This window comes from Crocodylus porosus, unplaced genomic scaffold (genome assembly GCF_001723895.1).
Source record: "Crocodylus porosus isolate Cpor-Errol unplaced genomic scaffold, CroPor_comp1, whole genome shotgun sequence".
Classification (NCBI taxonomy): domain Eukaryota; kingdom Metazoa; phylum Chordata; order Crocodylia; family Crocodylidae; genus Crocodylus; species Crocodylus porosus.
The window spans coordinates 33,708,517-33,729,425 of NW_017728906.1; the positions used below are offsets into that span (position 1 = coordinate 33,708,517).

The window sequence follows — 20,909 nt, forward strand, 5'->3', positions numbered from 1 at the left end:
TAGACTATCAATGGGGGTTTTTTTCCCTCCTTCTTTTCATAATTTTGTTTTTTAGCAAAATTTGCTGAACTTGTCAAAATCAATTTCCTCCCTCAGGTTTCTATATCTTCTTCATTGTGTTTTTATTGTACTCTTACTTGATGGTTTGGGGGAGATGGTTAGCTGAAATCTTTATTTAGTAAAACACTTAAGCATGTATTTAATTGTAAGCCCATGTTTAAGTCCTATTTAAGTTGAACATATGCATTCTTAAGTACCTTCCTGAAGCGGGGCATAACTTGGAATTTGCTACTGCAAGGGGCTGAGCACACATGCCTCTTTCTCAGTTGTCACTGGAGGTGCTCAACCCCTCACAACATCAAGACCTTGGATTCTCACTTGTGTTATCTTGAATTTTCAGAGTGAATTGATCTGAGCTGATTTCTACCCTTCAGCAGAAAGCTTTTCATGTTCTCTTTCTTTGCTTTTAACTGCATGCACCATCCTGGTTTAAAAGTGCAGTACTTCTACAGAAATCACTAAGTGTTGAAAGCAGCGGTATTCAACATTTTTATTTCTATTAAATGCTGATAAATTAACAATGACAATTTGTCTCAGACATTTTCCCCTCTATTCCAGGAGTAGGCCACCTTTTGGTGAGCACTAGGACTCAGCTGCCATCACTTCTTGTCTCCATGGTGGCACAGAGTGCCCACAACCAGCACTTGTCTCTGTGCCAGCATGGGACAATTGTCCAAAGCTGATGTTCCCTGCTGCTGAATCCCCACATCCACGGTCAGATCCACTAGTTCCATGGGCTGATGGGCTATACGTTACCAGCCCCTGGCCTATCCAGTTCTTAAAGGAAAACCCCATCATATGTTGAAAGAGAGTATATAAAAATTATAGCAGTATTTGTATCAAAATGCAAAACTCCCTTCTCAAACTGGGAACTGACTAAAGCTGCAAGAATATCATTCGGCTGTGTGTATTTCATGTGCCACTGCAACATATAATTAATGTGGTCAAGTCTCAATGGAGTCTCTGAACTTACCTGGCAATGACAAAGAGTACACAACTGACTCCCAGGCAGGCTAGGAGGACATACATCCAAATATCAGGAGAAAGAGGGTTTAGAAAAGAGAAAACACCAGGATTTGTGCCATTCGGCTTCCGGTACAAAATACTGATTCCCAGCGTCATGAAGGGCTTGGAGAAGTCAATTACTTTCTCCCTTACGTAGGTAATAGTGAGAGGAGCAACTGCCAGATCAGCTTTCTGGGAACACAAATTGGAAAAGAGTATCATTTTCTTTTGCATTCAACAAGCATCTCTCTATTCCTTCCAATTTCCCCAGGGTTATTAGAGAAACTAAAACAAACATAAGTAATTCTGTCTAGTAGCTGAACTATAAACTAAGTGCAAAATAAAAATTCATCATTTCCTTATTCAAAGTCACTATGGGAAAGAAGAAACTTCATTGTGAGCGATCGTGATTTGTGTGAAATTGAAAGAGTTTGTATTTAAAATATAGGGCATAATGTAATGGATAATTAGGATATTACTGGATTTACTCAATTCTAAGACCAGTTATTTCCCCCCTATTTACCGTGGAGGGAAGACCCTTGCCTTTGAATTGAGTACAAGGGCAGTGCGGGGCATGTGGCTGCTGCAGCTCCAGCTCCAGCTCCAGCCCCTACCTTGGGTCAGGCACATAGCTGCAGCAGCTTCCTGTTACCCCCCACATCACTACACCCCTCATCCCTTCCCAAGCAGCCTCTGCTCCTACCTCTCCCCGCTTTTATCATTGCTCCATGCTGGCAGGCTCCATCCACTGCAGGCTGGGGCACCAGGCCTGTCCCCAGCTGGGCCTGTAGCAGAGGCTCACATCCCACACGGCTGCTACAGGGGCTGCGCTGGGACTCGGCTCAGTGCCCCAGGCTACAATGGGGGACAGAGCCTGCAGACACAGAGCAAGGGGGGAAAGGGAAGCAGAGGCATGGGGAAGCAGGAGTGGAGGCTGCAGTGAGGGGCAGGAGGGGGAACAGAGGAGGAAGGGAGTGCCTGAGGCTTCAAGAAGGTAGGCAGCAGCAGAGGTGGCAGGGGGGACAGGCACAAGCCGGGGGGCAAGCTGCTTGACCTCCCCATACTACTGCCCCCACTTCCTGCCCCCTCCAGCAATGAGGGGGATGAATCAAAGCTTTCCTTCCAATAGTTAGTTTATATGCATGGAAAATAAAAACAAATTTATGAATTTAATAAATTCAGCACTATGGAAAGACTTGTCCTCCAAAACAAAGTCTGTAGTTATCTGTGCTAAAGTGCTTTTCTGGTCTGAAAAAATTATCTTGAAAATGTCCCAGTACTCCTGCTAATGCAAATATGCCATTTGTCTTAGCCTCTTACATGATCACAGCTTAAAGGAGAATAAAGGAAGAATGATTCAATCTTACATGATCTATGAGTTCTTTGACCATTCCATTCCACTCTCCTTTGTCATTCTGGGCTCCATATTTACCATCAGAAACCAGTTTGACCTCATAGATGAAGCCTAAAATATTTGAGAGCTCCTTCAGCAAATCCAGGCAGTAACCCTCAAATCTGTCATTTCCATACAAGGGCTTGTCAGATTTCTTGTACATAACATAAGGATCTTCCTATAGAAAAACATATCAAATGTAGCAATAGAAATGGGGTTCTTAAAGGATTACATCAATTTATAGATAGTACATAAACAGCTGATTTTACTCTAGGTGAAAAGGAGGTGAAAAGGAAGGCAACAAAGAAAACCATAAAACAATGTAGGCAATGACCAAGATGTACACTAGAGTAATATAGCAATATAATGTAGTTGATAGTAATATTGATACTCTGCAGCAGGACTTACCAAAATAGTAGTGACTATAAGTGTTCGGTTAGCCAGTGAATCGGTGATATTGGTAGTTCTATCTTTGTTGTTGTCAGTCATATTAAGGCCGCTGTTGGAGTTCCAAACCCCAATCTACACAGAACAAAGTAGATAAATGGCTGCTAGCCCTCAGTAACCATTACAGGCCCTCAGTAATTAGTGAGATTATGCATCATTTTAAAAATATTCTTTCTAGTTCACAATCCAGGAAGAGAACATTAGTACCATACATCACAGTGATAGACCAAAACAGCAGTATGAAATGTTAGAGAAGCAAACCAGCTGTAGTTCTGAATAAGCAAACAACATTGAATAGTTGACTGTCACATACAGAGCATTGGGAACGAACACACTGCTCTTTCAAAAGCAGGTTGAAATGAATTAGCTATAAGAGTATAAGGCATGTCAATGCAGCTATGCGTGAGCCAATTTACTATAAAGGTGGAACATGTTGACTTTGTTCCAGCTTAAAATGTCAATTGCCTATTTTTGTGAAATTGTTTTGTCTTGTAAATGGTAAGGTTGAAACATATGGCAAGACCTTTCCCTTTCAAGACAACAGATTAAGGACTTGGATAAATATGTTGTAGCAGATCAATGAATGCACTGGCCTTTTACTTCTGCTGTGCCTCCAGAAGGTTTAGAGAAGATTATTCTGGTCATTTATTGACTACTGTATATGACAAAACCCACGAGGTAATGCTGTTTCACCCACTAACCAGTGTTTGTTCAGTAAATGCAAATGACTGGAGGAGAATGCAGTTTTAGATTCTTCTCCTACGCCAAAGTTGTAGTGAGCATTTAGGGCTTGATCCAAAGTTCAAGTTGAAGGAATCCCAGTGATCTGAATTGCTTTGATATGTATCTAATAATGGTGCAAAATAGAAAGGTGATGTTTAAATATAGAAAGAAACTGACGTAATATATATTCAGGCTTTAATTAGGATTTTATTTCCTAACCCCTCTGAGACTGACCATAATGTCTTTTAAAATAAAGCTTTATAGGTTTCTTTGGCAGGGAAGTCAGGCAATAACAGCTTGTTTCATGTCAGTTTTCAGACACAGGTTTTATGCCTGCAAAAATATTGTGTTCTCATAGAGGTAGCTAAAAATGCTGTTTGCCCAATTTTGTACAAAAAGTTAAGGTACTAGTGCAGTAAGGTGCTTAAACATGTGCCTAACTAAATGGGAACGATTATGTTCACTGCGGTCTTGCTGGATAGGGGCTAAGGGTCAAATATAACTCAGAATAAAATAAAATAAAATAACACCTTGTTATTGCAATGCCTAAAAGTTGGGCACCTTGACACAGGAAAGCTATCCAGATGGGGGCAGGGTAAGGCACTTGGTATCCCTATACAGACAGAGGGGAGAGCTGGGCACCTCCCAAGGGCGATCCAAAGCTCCTGCATGCTCAGAAGTTCAGAGTTCATGAAGCACAGTACCTACACAGATAGCAAGGCTGAATTCAATAGAAAGTCCAGCATCCATATGAACAGTAGCACCAAGTTCAATACAAAGCATAGCACCCAGACAGACGGCATGACTGAGTCCACCACAGAACACAGCATCCACAGCACGTGGTAGTGTCAACCCTGTGTACAATAGCCTGGTAGGAAACGCTCTAAATTCTCTTCAGCCTGAGGGAAATCAAACTGAAATTTCCTACCTTCCGGGAAGGTGCCCTAACCTATAAGCTACAGAATAAGTGGGGCAGAAAAAGGCATCCTCTCCTGTTGAGGCTGTCCCTTAGTCAAAAAATGTAAGATTATCTTTGGCCATAAGGAGAGTAAGCAAGAGGGAGCATGGTTCTGTAGTTCAGTGAGCCAGCTTTTGGCTTTTTTGCCAGTTATCTTTTTGGTTTTTTTAAATCACTGTCTATTTAAGGTGGTATGGACAAAGAATCCTGGCAGCAGGGATCAGAACTGAGTGGCAAGTGTCTGCCGTTGAGAGATGAGGCCCACAAGCGTTCACCTACTGCTTAAGTGATGTTTGTATCCAGCAATACAAAAATGGAGCTTTTCACTAAGTATTGTTAAGCAGCTGTGTTGAAGTGACATGGGAACAAGATGTTTAGAGAGCGCCCAATATCCTTTCCAGCTATAAGGAAAATTTGATGTTTAAAGCTTGATACAGCTTCAAACAAGATAATGCAAAACTGCAGAGAGAGAGAAGATTGACTATATCAACATTTCAGACTTCTGAAAAAGAATTGTGACAAGTTAACTGTCAAACAAATTGAAATAAGACTGAGCGTTTTCACTAGCATCCTTGTTACTAAGACAGCGATTCTCAGTGTGTTATGGCACCCTGGGGTGCTGCCAGCTTGTTTGAAGAGTGCAGTGAGGTGTGAGGAGATGAGCACAGGGGATAAGCAGGTGTAAAGAGGTAAATACAGGGTCAGGCTCTTCCATGCCTGGTCATTCTACTGCCCCATTGTGCAGCCCTTCTGCAAAGAGGTAAGCACTGCAATAAATAAATTAGTTTTTTGAAACGGGGTGCTGCTCAATTTTAAAAGGATATGGAGGAATGCCTTGAGTCTAAACAGGTTGAGAACCACTGTACTAAGGCATTTTACCAAACTCATTGCAGGTTTTACTTTAGCTACCTAGAAGGAATGTCTTCCTGTATTGAGTTAATGAAACCGCCTTATCCACTTAGAGGAACAAAATCATCACAAAAACTTGATATAGGACCTTTAAGCTAAAATACAAGTTTAAATCTGATCAAGATCTCTGCAGTGATCCCTACTCAATATATTTTTGTGTTGACTCATTCAAATAGTCTGGGATGCAAACTATAAGTGACTGAGATTAAAATATTGCTTACTAACTTCTTGGATTAAAAATTAACCAAATTAAATCCAAGTTAAATTTGAAATTAAATATACCAACCTAGAATCACTAGCTAGTGTAAATTTACTCCAGTGTCTGGACCATTCAGAGAGAGAAAACAAAATGCAGTATTTTTGAAAGGTACTAGATTGATGGTTTTGGGGACTGACACACTTCACCTGCAGAACAGTACACTTCATCATGCTGTTCTGCCAATGCGTTTCAATGATATCCTGGAGGGGACAGCTTTCAGAGCTTCCCTGCTGAGATTTCCAACAAAGCTGCCAAATAAGACAAAGACTGAAACTGCTGATTCGTCTTAGGTATTGTAGGCCTCTACCAGCTGTCAGAGGGTCAATCACTACTGACCCAAGTAAAGTTTGGGTTTAGATTATTAACTGAGCAAAGGACTACCTTGTCTTTGAACAAAATCCAGCCCAAGGGTGTATTGCTCGTGACTGGGGTTTTGAGAATTACTGTACAGCAATAATTATAGCATTCTAATTATCCATAAGTAAAAGTCCACGTGTCCCACTGCCATGTCTCTAGGTAGTCATTTCTTCTGTTATATTTTTAATCAGGATAACGTTGCTGATCAGTTTTTTTACACATATAGCTTTTGTGGGTTTTTTGTTTTAAAAAAGAAGATCATTTGAGACTTGGTCTGAAAAGACATTTATGTAATGAAACTTTGGGCACTATCCTTTTAGTCTATCCAGGGCAGATCATAATTTACTGGCATCTTTGAGTTTGTTTTCAGGCACAGTTGTTCTGCTTTGGGTTGCTGGCTACCTGCTACATACCTGTGTTTTTAATTGTCGGCAAGAAGGAAGAGGCAAACAGTCATACAGAACATGAAACAGCACAGTCACAGTGTACACAGAGTACATCAGGAAGGCCACTCACTGTACATTAGAATTAAAGGAATGACACTGTAGGTCAGCCTTGATTATAACAATGAAAAAGGTCAGAAGGGCATTGGAGGAATAAGGCCAATGTATTACATCACTATGGTGAATCTGGGGGATTTATTGCAGTTTAGTGACAAATTCAAATTCAAGTCATATATGTCCTTCTCAGTGAGCTTGTGGTCTGAACCAATTGTAATTTGATTTAAATTAATTCAGCCTAACATAAAATTCCTAGAGTCAGAAGCCAGATTGATTCAACACGTTTCTGTATGTCAGGTAGGTTGATCTATTCCCCTGTAATGAGGAAAATGGAATCCTGTGTGCCTTAGCCTGATTTACTGAAGATTAAAATTATGTTAGTAAGTATGTGTTGTATAAAATTAGAAAAAAAGAGTGCTATTGGGGGACTGTAAGCTATTGAATAGTGCCAACATGCTTCTTCAGTAGGAACAAAATTAAGATTTATGTAAAACATAATAACTGGTATCTATATAGCATTTTTAAAATGTCAATCCAAAACATGGTACAAAAAGGGCAAAGTTTTTTAGACAGAAAAGGGAAACTGAAGGCGCATAAATGGATATGGGCTTTGTTTACTGAGACCTATATAGCACCTCTTGACCAAGGCATTCAGCACTTGCACCTCCCATGGACTTCAGCTTGAGCTTTGGAGCTTGTGAGAATCAGGCCTTGTAAGCAACTTGTCCAAAGTCACAGAAAAAGTCCACAGTGGAAATAAGACTAGAATTTTGTTCTCTCCCAGCTTGGGGTCTGGGACCAAGCTACATCATATCTTAAAAGGAAGATTGACATAAGTGAAATAATTTGGACAGTTTATAAATAAACATAGTTCTAGTTTCCATGTATGAGCTGCCCATTGATCATATGAGCTAATGTAATAGTCACAACCCTGGTTAATACCAGGAAAATCATTATGTGGTATACATTTTATGGGAGTGACATTAGGCCATGTACTTAACATACCATTTACCATTAATACTGATAAAGGTTTAACATCTTTGAAGCATTAGTGATAGTAAAACACTAATGAGTAAGTCAATGTAAGAGCTGTGAAGGGGTCTGCTTTTGTTACGGCCACCTTTCAAGAAGGACGAGGGCCAGCCCTTGATAAATAACAAATATTAAAAATAATTTGGATAAAATATTTAATCATACTAAGTTATCATTATAATTTGGAAGTATTAGAGCATATATCCTGAATGCAACTCATTCTATGGCATAAAAGCACACACTGAGACAGAATATTGTCTCTAAACTGCAATTTGAGAGCCACCATCAAAACCCAAAGGATGAGTTTTCAGACCCAACCTGAAGGGTTTTTTGCATCACCTGTCTGTGTACAAACCTTCTTCCACACTTTATATAAATTATTAGAAACCTCGCCAGCAGCCTTGGTACAGAGAAAAATAAACAGAGTGCTTCATTAAAAATGAAAAGAGAAACCAGTCTGGAGAGCTGCGTGTTAGCAATTATGTTTAAAGACTCAATTAACCCATAGGCAATTACGATTCAAAGTCAAAATGGAAATATAGTCCACTGAGCCAAATAGCATAAGTGTAGGGAGAAACAAAAGATGTCCTTAGCTGGCATTAAGAATTGATTGATTTGACTAAATGAGGGATTCTCAAACATTCTTTTTTTTAATATGATCCCTACTTCCCATTCCTTAGCTTTCTTCTTTCAGTACAAGTCCTTTCCTCTCAGATAGAGTACAAGTAGGTCAAAGCTGAGCACACATCTTTTGTGCAGACAGTGCAGAGATTGCCCTATACAGGTGTTTGGAGTCGCACCTATTTCATGACACAACAGAACTTTGTTGGTTCCACTATATTCAAGGGCTCCTGTTTCCTTCCCTTTTGTCTGTAGGACATAAATCTAGCTGAGACGATAATGCCTGAGAGCTATGAGCAATATGTTTGCCTCTGCTGTTGCAGATAATAACCTGTGTTTAGGCAATTTCTCACCTTTGTTTATCAAAAGAAAAATAATGCACAACTTGTTTCTTCAATATCTTTACAATCTCATAGCCTCGAATATAGATCAGTTGTTTTTTATTTAACAAAAGGAAGGTCGAGATACATGTCACGTCTGCATCTCCAGGAAAATTTGCAAATGCCAAAATAAGGAAGACAAGACCTTTTCACACAGATTATTTCTGAAATGTAACTCTATGGCATACCAAAATTCCCAGCAGATCTTGACAGAATGTGATTTTGCTTGACCTTTGCTTGAATGGAATACCAAATTTAGAGTACTCCATAAAGCATGTTTCAGTTCAACAAAAGATACCACAACCAATGTTGCTGGGGTTTTTTTCCTTCTGTAGCCTAACCATTTTAATGCGACAAGTGCAATTAAGGGCAGGGTGAAAACTAATCAGGAATGGAAACAATGTTTAGTACTTCAGATCTTTTTGAAAGTTTTCCTTAAGCTGCTTAGTCCCTTCACCTTTCTTGCTAATTCCATGCTCATTAAAACGGACTACACATTGGTTCAGAACATGCCTACGCTTCTGGAAATTAAAACAAAAAAATTCCTTTCATTATAGATGGCTTCATTTTTTACAAAAATCACTAGTTTATTATCTTGTAGAGATTACATAAAAGTTTAATCAACCAATCATTAATTTTGTAGATTTTTACATAAAATTATTTAAATCACATCATAATATTAAAATTTTAGATTTTAACTTATTAAATATGATTTGTGATTGTAAAACATGGGAGGAGTAAAACCCTCCTAGCAGTAGCAAGAGAAAATGCATTTTCACTTTTGATAATTATTATTATTCCTTGATTCCTATCCAGTACCCAAGCATGTAAGATATTATTCATTGAAACAGTCACAAATTTTTTTTCCCTTCAATATCAGTGCTGTAACTTTCACCCAAGCCATTTTAACAGTAGATTGAGGGTTTTTTTCCCAACCACAGGAAATTTAAATCAAGAAAAATCAGCTTCAGGGTACTACTGTAAATTAATCTTTCATCCTCATGTTTTATGAGATCTTTCCTTAGATGAGCACAATTCCACTGACAGTACTTTGTGGCTTGCAGTTTGAACACAGTTGTATGAAACTGGTTACCTTTTCAGTTCCTTCTTCCTTGAGACTAATAATATCCAAATCAAAATCCTTTCTTAAGCCATCTGTTTTGTTGAAGGTAATGCGCCCCGTCAAACCATCCCACCGTGCCTAGGGACAAACAAAAAATACACTTCCAGTTAATATTTAGCATAATTTATTCTAAAGTCACCAAAAATATTAAAATTTAAGTTAACATAAGATCTAACTTTAGATCACCATCCCCCTCACCACCCCTTGCTAAGCAGGAATTTGCCCCTCCCTTCTGCCTTGCTGAGGAGGTGTCTGTATATTAGCTAGCAGACCACATGCTGGCTACAGTCCATGCTGAATCAACAGGTAGAATCAACAGGCAGAATCAACAAGTAGCTAGTAATGTCCCTCTGTTTTCTTAATTGGGTGATAAACACTGTTATCAATTCCCTGCTGAGCTAATCAGAGCCTGGCCACACCCCCATCGCTCCATGCTGTGGAAGGAAGAGAGGGCTGCTCTAGTGCCCCCCCCCAGCTTCTAGCCTGAGCCACTGCAGGCAAATACCGCATTTCTGGGATATCTGCCTGGTTACAAAACTGATTTAGCCTAGCTAGGTTAGACTAACTACAAAGACTGAATCAATTCAGGCTCAGGCTTTTTGAATGTCTGCTTCTAGCCAAGAAGTCTAACTTCAATGTGTCTGCTGTCTTGGGCAATGATTTTTAACTCTGGGGTGCCATGAGATCTTTTGAAGGGTGCTGTGATGTTTGAGGAGGTAAGTGAAATATGAGGAGATAAGCAGGTAAGTGCAGATTCAGACTTGTCCCTGCCTGGCCAATCCTCCACCCCCACTTCCCAGCCCCTCTGCAAGGAAGCAAGCACTGTAATATATCATTTAGTTTTTGAAATAGGGTTGCAATCAATTCATAAAAGTTATGGGGGGATGACTTCAGTCAAACAAGGTGGAGAGTGGGGGGCTGGAGTGCAAACACATTGAGAACCACTGGTCTATGAAGTAAAAGCTAAGAAATATTCCTGCAGGATAGTAATCCTATTGGAAAAAGACAGAATCCTAACTTTTTTCCCCGTCACTTGTATGTGGGCAGTCCTTCACCTATGGAAGAGACAGTCATCTTGCTAGTAATGTAATTCATGAGCTTGATCTCATAGCTTCTCAATAAAATAATTTACTGAGCGGGAATGGGTTTTCAGGGATAATTCCCCTGATACAAAGAACCAACACAAAACCATCTTCTAAATTCAACTTGTATGTAAATCCTTAATTCAGGATTAAAGCCTGGTTTAGATGGTACATAGGACCTTCTGTACCATCGTACATTTTACAATGATTAAATAAAAAGACACCTTCTTTTTTAAAATATAACTGACTTTAAGCATTAGAATCAGGATATAAATTAAACTAGAGCATTTTTATTATTTTATCATCTCAGAAGATACATTCAAGATCACTATGAACTGTGGAACACTTCCATAGTGTGGCAGCAAGTGTTTAAGTTTCTCTGTTATAAACTAACTTCCAATATAGTGTAAGCTTTCTACATCATGTGTTTTTTCCCACAATAAACTAAGTATTTGCTATGGTGCCTGAATATTTTGGTCCCAAAGACAAAACTTATCTACTGAAAGAAAAGGATTTGATGGCTTTTAAACTGCAAATAATTTTTGTAATCTATTTTTAGCTATACTCACATTAGATTAAATTCTTCAAAGGTGCAAAGCAGACTTATCATAAATGAAGAGATAGCTTCCTCATATGTGTCAGCCTTATAATTCTTAAATTACAAGCTCCTCTACTATACATTATATGTACTTCATTTAATTAATCATAGCTGAAAAGCTAAGAAAAGCTGCCTGTAAAACCAACAATTTAAATTATACAGTAGTGTAGCAACTTTTTGTTTAGTCTAGATTCTAGTTCTGAACACCCAGCAATTAATTTTAGATGCTCTTTTGCTAACTCTGAGTATCTCAATTAAATCTGCGGTGTTAAGTGCCTGTCCCTAAATATTATGGAAGTAGGGTCAGATTTTCAGGAGTGCCTATGTAATTTATGAGCAAAAATCCACCTAATTTTCAGTGGAACTTGTGTTTCTAAATTACTTAGAAATGTAGGAAAATTGCATCACACACAACTAAACATACTTTCCAAATATGCCACTCATTTTTATGTGGTAATGAAATTAATAAAATGCACCTAGTAGTACATATTGATGAATTATTTTTAAAATACTTGTTTGTTGAGTGTCTTTTTATTACTCTGACGTGCAATTAAGAGATTGTGCACGTCAGAATAATAAAAAAGATACTTTTGCTAACCACATACTCTCATTTAGACAACAACAGTCTGTGATTCACCACTAGTTATACTGCATAAATACAATATGCTTTTGAATAAAAGAGAGTTACTAGCAAATTTTTCAGAAGTGACTTTGAAACCTAAAACTCATTGTAATATATGCCTCTAAGGGTACCTGTAGATGTGGGGGGAGTGTAAGGGTACCTGCCCTGATGTGCTGTAATTATAGCGTGTTGAAGCAGACTCAATTAATTGATTCTATTAGAACCTGATAATTAGCTCACTGCAGCAGCCTCCATCTCATGTATCATTGTCCCTTTGCTTCAAAAAGGCGGGGGGAGGAGGCACTTTAACTAAAGCTTGTTGAATTTTGAAGCACGAGGATGCTGATACACGAGACACTGCAGGTGCTTTTAATTAGAGCAGCTCCTGGAGCCACTCTACTTGAAGCATCCCCTCCTCCCCACTCCTACCCCCACCCCCAGAGCACGTGAAAAATACCCTAAGGTTGCAAACAGATATCACATTTATCCCAGGATAAACCATTTTATCTCAGGACAAAGTGAGGGTACAGATTTCCTTGCCTGTTGTCCTGGGCTAACCCGAAGACTGTAAGAACTTTTTATCCCAGGATATTGCAAAGTATGTTTGTACATTTATCCCAGGATTGCATCATTGAATCAGTGTCAGAAAAGGAGCACTATTTTCAGCCACTCACTAAACACCAATTAGAAGGTTGATTTGCATACACACTAATTCCGGGATATTTTTATTTGAGCATAGGCACAACTTATCTAGGAAAAAACGCAACTTCTGTTCCTAGCCTAAGTGGCAAAATCAGTTTTGAACATGGAATTTAAATATTTTTGAAAACTGTATCCTGAATTCTTAGCAAAAAGGGCAAAGAAAGATTGCCAACACAGGTAATTACCCAAGTGGATTGGATGATATTTGTCCCTAGGAAAAGACCTGCACTAAACTGTTACACAACTGAAGTCCCACTCAAGCCTTTAAATTAATGTTTAATTGTGACTTAATTAGTGAATAGGCCTTGTAGTCTAACCCCTAAAAATTATTCTTTGTAATCTAAGTTTGGCATAAAGTTTTTAAATATTGTTTTTCCCCTTTAAAAAACAAGCATACTTTGCCTTGAGTTAAGTGGATATAATTCAATTTCTGTCTATATAGGAATTCCTGGAACAAGAGGGTATTTCCAGATATAAACAGCCATATCCTACCCCTATCTCTGCTTCAGAATGCTCTAACTGAGTTCCTGGAACATTCCTCAAAAACTGATGGCAGGATATAAATCAAAGACTTGTTGTCAAATTTTGGTCCTTTGGAAGTCAAGCCAAGGTCACAGAACCAGAATTTAGCCCATAAAATGAATTATATCAGTGCCAGAAAAGTGAAATGTAAAAATTAATAGTTTGTACATCACATGCTGTCAGATAGCTTAAGAATATTGGAGTATATTAGTTACCATGTAGTTAAGTAAGTAAGCTGGAAATCAGTTATGTAGTTCTCAGATGTAATTAACTAACAGAAATAAAACAGAATTTCTGTATACTGAGAAGCCGTGTAACTGTTCAGCACTGCAGTAAGATTTCATGCTTTTATATGCAAGATTTATAGCAATTTTAATGTTTCTAGTGACACTCTGTATTAAATGTTACAAGGTATAATAAAAGCCGAATCGGAACCTAATCAGGTAATTCATCAAAGAAATTGCTTTTTTTGCACTATGTCCTTGCTTTTAACGCCATAGAATTTAGGACACAATTTGAACTGATGTATATTGTATGTGTCTTCCCTTTGGTTTGTAGTACTGAAGCTTAATTCAAGAGTTATTTTTCAGGAATGTATGTTGTCAGTGTCCTTTGTTTCTGTTAGATCTTATTATGAATGCTCAGGGGCTACATCTGACAAAAAGTAGCTGGTCAAAGGAAGCCATAAAAGAATTCTCACAATACTTTTTATTCAGGGGTCTGGTTCACTGCAAGAGGACATAGGAATGGTAAATACATGTTTGAAATGAAATACTGTTACCTCTAATGTTGCATATTATTATTTCTAAACACCAAGTGCTTGAAGACTTCTAATTCCATAAACAAAAATCCAGATTAGCCAAATAAGATGTAGGGATTGATAAATATTTAGAATTAAGAGATAAACCAGATGAAACATACAGCTCATTGACCTCAACATACACTGAACATTAAAAAAGACAAAGAACAGAACAACTCAACATAGGACAATCTCTACTCATTTGTTAAAAGTTTTGAGATACCTGAAATAACAAATATTTGAAACTATCCCATTGACTGTAAGTAGCTCTTTTATATTTACTATTTTTAAAGTTTAAGATTGCGGATAGTAATAAATCATCCTGAATTAGATACTTGAAATAGAGTATCAGCTTTGATAGAAATGCATTGTTGGGAAAATGGTAACATTCTCAAAATCAGGTTAGATCAAGAGAGATAGAAAAGAAATACAGATCTACTATTCATTTAGCCATAGTCCTATTTTTTAAAAATATCTATTTCCAGTTCATCATCTAGAATCAATATGAAGGCTTAGTTCCTTCCAAAGCCAATTAACAGATCAGTCATAAAGTCAATAATTCCAGTTGCAACCAGTTCTCTAGAATTCAAAAGTGGTGCAACAGGTAGAGTTTAGTACAACCAAAACAAGTAATTATAATGTACCATGTGTATATTACAGATAATAAATATTCATCATTGTAGTATATCTGCAAAAGATATCTTTCTAATTTTAAATCTCAGTGCTACCAGTGTATATAGCCAATCTTGTACAAACCACATTACATTAATACCCATACTGCACATTAATCTGTTCTCAGTCTGGTAGAGATCATTACTGCTATGTATTTATTTTGATTTATTTAAAATATATCTACCTAGAGAAAGCTAATTAGCTACTTCCCGCATATTTTTCTTTCTGTTTCTCTCTCCCTTTCTCTTCAATAATCATGACAATAATACTTAACATGTTCATACGTTTGTGTGCATGTGTTGCAGATGCTTTTTTCAAATAATCACCCATATGATTATATGATAATGATTACAATCACAGTCATCAGCTAATAGCATTTTATATTCCAGAATCTCAGTTTTCGAAGTACCATCGCAATACAAAAATTTAATAAAACAGCCATTATTTCTTTAATTTACTCCAGATATAATGTGGAATCTTAACAAAATCCTCATGTTTCTATGTTCCATTTTCCTATTGATGTTCCACGTACTCCAGTATTCTGAATATCGTGATATTTTCTTGAACTCATTCTGCGGTCTTCCATGTAGTAAATGATAAAGCACTATCTTCCAGTTTTGAGCTTCATTTCAGCTATGTCCAAATCAGAATAGGAGAGACTGCAGGTCTCGATGATAATGTGGATGGATGGTGATTATTGGAGGAAAAACATCTGAAACATGCACACACACACACACACGCACACACACACACACAATGTATTAGTATGTTAACTTATGAAAGATGTGCTGGTATACAACTAAACACCTAAAAATGGGTACTTTTTGATAGATCTTAAATGTAAGCAGAAAACAGCATCAGTAAATAAAACCTGAGGTTGAAGTACTTGGTGGAACTACTAGCACCACACCATGCTGCAGAAAATTTATTTCTTTCCTCTTCATCTTTGAGGTGCTGTATAGCATCAAGTTCAAACTTGGTTGCATTCTAGATCTTCTGACATTCTGCATCTGTCACAAGGGGGCTGAATTATTAGCTGGTATCAAAATTAACTCAGGGAAGGATAAACTGTCCTGAAAGAAAATGATTGCCTTTCTTCTTCCAAAAAAACCCCTTACAGATGTAATTAGAATCTATAAATAGCACTGTTATTCACCCGAGAAATTCACAAAGCTGACAATGAGCTTATTTTTAAAAATCAACCTCTGCATTTTGCACAGTCAATTAATGCTCTTGCAGGTTCAGCTGCAATTAAAAGTCATTTAAAGGTAACCTACAAAGAAAAAAAATAATGTTGTGTACCCTTTATTTACTGTTTTTGATGAATACATAGTTCCTTTCCTAGTTTCATAGATTTCATAGACATTTGGGCTGGAAAGAACCCTGGAGGATCATTGAGTCCAGTCCCCCAGCCAGGACCAGGAAGTGAGCAGGGATCATAGGATCCCAGCAAGATAAACATCCAAAGGATCTTGAAGGAGTTCAAAGTGGGTGCTTGAACCAAGTCCGGTGGCAGTCTATTCCAAACCTTGGGGGCTAAGGCAGTAAAGAAGTTCTTCTTTATGTCCAGCCTGAAATGGTTGCAGAGGAGTTTGTGACCATTCAATCTTGTCATCCCTTGGGGCGCTCTGGTGAACAGACGTTTCCCCAGATCTTGGTGAGCACCCCTGATAAACTTATAGGTGGCCACCAGATCTCCCCTGAGCCTGCGCTTTTCCAGGCTGCAGAGTCCCATGGCTGTCAGCCTCTCATCATAAAGTCTGTTATCCTGACCTCTGATCATGTGCATGGCTCTCCTCTGGACTCTCTCAAGCTTCTCCACATCCTTTCTGAATTGTGGCACCCAAAACTGTGGACGCAGTACTCCAGCTGCGGCCTCACCAAGGCCGAGTACAATGGGAATGACGTCCCAGGATTTGCTTGAGAAGCATCTATGGATGCAAGCCAGTGTTTTGTTTGCTTTACTAGCCACAGCATCACACTGAAGGCTCCTGTTAATCTTGTGGTCAATCATGACCCCCATGTCCCTTTCATCTGTAGTGCTAACCAGTGTAGCACTGTGGAGCCTATAAGCATTCTGCAGGTTTTTCCTCCCAAGGTGGAGAACCTTGCATTTTTCAGTGTTAAACACCATCAGGTTCTCATCTGCCCATTTCATGAGCCTGTTAACATCTGCTTGGATCACCCTCCTGTCCTCAGGTGTGGATGCTTTACCCCAGAGTTTGGTGTTGCAGGCGAACTTGGCCAGCCCGCTTCCAACACCAGTGTCTACATCATTGATAAATATGTTAAAAAGTAAGGGCCCCAGGACAGAGCCCTGAGGAACCCCACTGGTCACAGGGCACCACGACGATTGACTTCCATCAACCACCACCTTCTGGGTCCTGCTGCGAAGCCAATTCCCTAGCTAGTGGATCGTGGTGAAGTCAAGGCCGCAGTTAGCCAGTTTTGCCAAGAGGTGATCGTGGGATACCAGATTGAAGGCTTTTTTAAAGTCAAGATATATGACATCAATCTCTTCCCCTTGTCCAGGTGATAGGTCACCTGGTCATAGAAGGAAATGAGATTGGTCAAGCAACAAACCCATGTTGAGTATCCTTAAGGTATCTCTTTTTTATCAACTTGTTTAGTAAGCTGAGAATTTAGGCTTGGCCAGTTGGTAAGACTTTGTGGTGTCTGGAGAACCAATGATAATGACATTATGACATAAAAAAATCCTAGGATTTAAATCCAAGCAAAGGGAAAGAGATTTTCAGTTGGATTTTCAGTTTTAAAAAAGGATTGTTGCTATGTTTGTTTTTTAACAACCAATTTAATTTTAACATCTAATGAAGAGCATGAAAATTATATCTTTGCTGAAGACTTAATTATTCTTCTTTGCAGTTCATGTGTCAGTCTCTGAGATCTTAAAGACTTTTTTGGTAGAAAATCTCAAATTTGCAAGCCCTTCTTGCTGCTTTGTGATGTGTAAAATGGCTTCAGCCAACATTTAAAAACACTTTGCAAAACACATTTAACTTCCTCTTTCTTCACTTGAAAATGGTGGTTCTGTTTTAAGCAGGTTTCTTCCTATACCCAAGGGATAGAGACAGAAGTTACAACACATAATCTGGTAGAAGTGATTGGAAACCAGTTCAAGTCTGTAATGCAACAGAAGTTCACTGCGCATAAACCACTTTCAAAATGGCTTAAAATTGTTCAAGATAAACCTGGATGGATGTAGTATCAGACTTAGCTGATTTCGGTGAAATCACTTTATTTTAACTTCTGTCCCTGATCCCCTCCCTGATGCAAGTTAACTCACAGTCCTCAAGCATCCCAGAATGTTTTGCACCTCCTTTGCAAACCTCCTCTCCCAGAATGGGCAGAGTTGGCTCATGGTGTCTGCTCCAACCAAGCAAGGATACATGTGCTCTAGCACACCCCGGCTTCTGGCCTGAGCCACTGCAGGCATGTGGCTTCATTTCCAGAATCAATATTAATGTTTACTTGCTTATCAGTTCAGTCTATGCAACTTAGACTAACCTGTGAAGATTGAATCAATTCATCCTCAGGTTTTTTGACTGTCTGTACTTAGCCAAGGTCACCACCATAACACCTAGCTTACCTGAGTGTTCTGAGGCTTTGAGTTTTGATTTCTTGAAGTGAAAGGTGCACAGCATATCATTACACTGTCAAAATGCATTAAATAATGGGCTTAAGTGAAGATAGTCAGAAATAAAGATGCACCCCTCCTTCCCCCTTTTATAAAGAAAGCCTTCTTTATAACCTAATATTTCAGACCAGTGTCAGTTCTATGAGTAGATTTCTACTGTAAGGAAGTGGGAATCCTCAGTTTGTTTGTTCCTCATTTAAAAGTATGTATAAGAAAACCCTATTGTGTACTTAAATTAATTGTTATGGCCATATAGATTTCAGAAGGATGTTTAGTAAGGAAAGGAGAACATTACAAAATCAGAACCTTCAACCGAAAACTTTTAACAGCAATCATATAAGCTTTCATTACGTTGGTATTAATGGCCCCTGTACATTTTGTGAGGAATTCTTTCCTGAGGGTACAAGAAATGACTAACAAGTGCAATTTTTCATTTTATGAGAACATTTTTAAGGCCTTGCTTTAAACATAATTTCAGCAGCTTAGTCAAACTGGTCCTTGTGTAGACACTTTTACTTTTTAAGAATGATTGATTTTTTTTTCAGTTTAGTTTAAAGCATCTCCTAATCTTTTTAAGATCCTAATCTATGTAAACCAGAGTGTTCTCACAACTTTTTTGCTCCAGTTTATCTAAAATAGCTTAAAATCATATCTTTAATTAACCTGACCTGACCAATGTTGATTGATATAGCTTTGCATATGCCCTCCTACATTCCATATACATGAAGGAGGAAGAGAAGCTCCCTTTCATCTGTGCTGGGAGAAGCAATGATCCCTCCCCCTTTTCCCCCAGGAAATAAGAGAAGGATTGGAAAGAACCACAGAATCCACTATGCCACATGAAACACAAAAAGTGGGCAAGGGACCAAAAGGAATACCAATGTCAATCACCTAGAAAAATGATCCACTGCTTCATCTAGGATACATAAACAGAGGGAACTGAAAAACATAGCTCTGCCTTTCCTGTGTTAGAACATAGTTTAGTGGGAATGCTGACAGTGATCTTGTCCGTGTTCTCACTGCAAATAATTTTTACATGACATAGATGAAAAATACAAAATATTATTCTGAAAACAGCTATCCTAAAAAACCTCACTTGTTAAATATGAATCTATACCAACACTTCTTAAATTTGAGTTCTGTACATAACACATGAGTTAGGCCAATCTTTAAAAGGTATTCAAAGACTTCTTTTGTCAAAGGTAACAACAAGTATAACTCTGCCATTACATAAAATTGTTTATAAAAGCCAGCAAAAGCTAACGAATTAAATTAAATTAGTTTTTAAAAAATCTCTCTATTGATACCACCCAAAGGCCATGTTAAATTCATGTCTGGTAAACAAGAAAGTGTGAAGGAAGAAATCAATTACCCAAAATTGGTGTGAGAGAAACTGAGTTTAATTAAGGCACAGACAGAAATGCAGCTCTCTGGTTTAACTCATGGCACTCCACAGAAAGCGTCATGAGTTAGACCAATCCTCCCAACCCAACAAACACTAGCCGTTGGGTTGGGAGGGTGGAGGATCGAGCTCCAATTTTGAGCCAATTCAGTGAGAGAGGCTGTGGGTCTGCAGCCTCTTCTCCCTTGCTCCATTTCCCCTTGCAGTTCTAGTGCTGTCTCAGGATGGAAGAGGGAGAAAGCAGGGGAGAGAGGTCTATTCTGGTGTTTCCCCAGCCCATGCTAGAATGTAGCAGTGGATAGATTGGAGCCCACCATCTCTGGGGAGCTCCAATCCACCCACTCCCACGGTTCATATAACTCCCTATAGCCCATATAATGAGGGTTAATTTGTCACATGATCAGAGCACTCTACAGCCATGTTCTGTTAGGACATGGCTGTAGAGAGCTTTCAAGGGGCCGATCATGTAACAAATGTAATTTCTGTCTGCGCCTTTAGTGAACAAAGTGGTAAGAGAATGGGCTGCTCTGCTCATCATTACATGTTGGGGTCCATATGCAAGGACTCCAATGCCAGGAAGACTCCTGGACAAAAAGGAACAAACTCTGCCATCATGGCTGTCAACCTCACAATTTTCTGAGACCAAATATCTACCATGACACCAGTGAGTCCTTGTAGTCTTATTCCTGTGAGATGACCTAACCAGACTGACCCAAAGCCAATAGCATTAGCTAAATCCCAAACACTGGGAAGGTGTGTCAGCAGGAACAAGAGACTATGGTTCCTGCTGACACACTTTCACTCACATCTCCTTTTCCTCTCCCATCTTTTTTTTCTTTTTCTGAACTCTCTATTTAAGAATTATCTGCTGTAGCCAGCTAAGACTACATTTTGTGCAAGAGTGCTATAAGCCTGTGACCTAAAAGGCTTGCAAGCAATATCTTCAGCTACAAGTTTCATAGTTTCATAGTTTCTAGGGTCGGAAGGGACCCGAGCAGATCATCTAGTCCAACCCCCTGCCATGGCAGGAAAGAATACTGGGGTCAAACGACCCCAGCAAGATGTTCATCTAACCTCCTCTTAAACAC

General features: G+C 38.7%; 1 protein-coding gene across 3 annotated transcripts in view; it reads right to left on the reverse strand.

Moving 5' to 3' along the window:
- GRIK1 (glutamate ionotropic receptor kainate type subunit 1) overlaps window positions 1-20,909 on the reverse strand; it is a 245,092-nt gene that overhangs the window by 40,271 nt on the left and 183,912 nt on the right. For all 3 annotated transcript variants that reach the window (XM_019528789.1, XM_019528786.1, XM_019528788.1), the window contains exons 8-11: window positions 9,738-9,845; window positions 2,867-2,980; window positions 2,433-2,636; window positions 1,034-1,257 (exon numbers count right to left, since the gene is read on the reverse strand). In XM_019528789.1, the coding sequence (XP_019384334.1) occupies window positions 1,034-1,257; window positions 2,433-2,636; window positions 2,867-2,980; window positions 9,738-9,845 (650 nt within the window). The remainder of the gene's footprint in view (window positions 1-1,033; window positions 1,258-2,432; window positions 2,637-2,866; window positions 2,981-9,737; window positions 9,846-20,909) is intronic.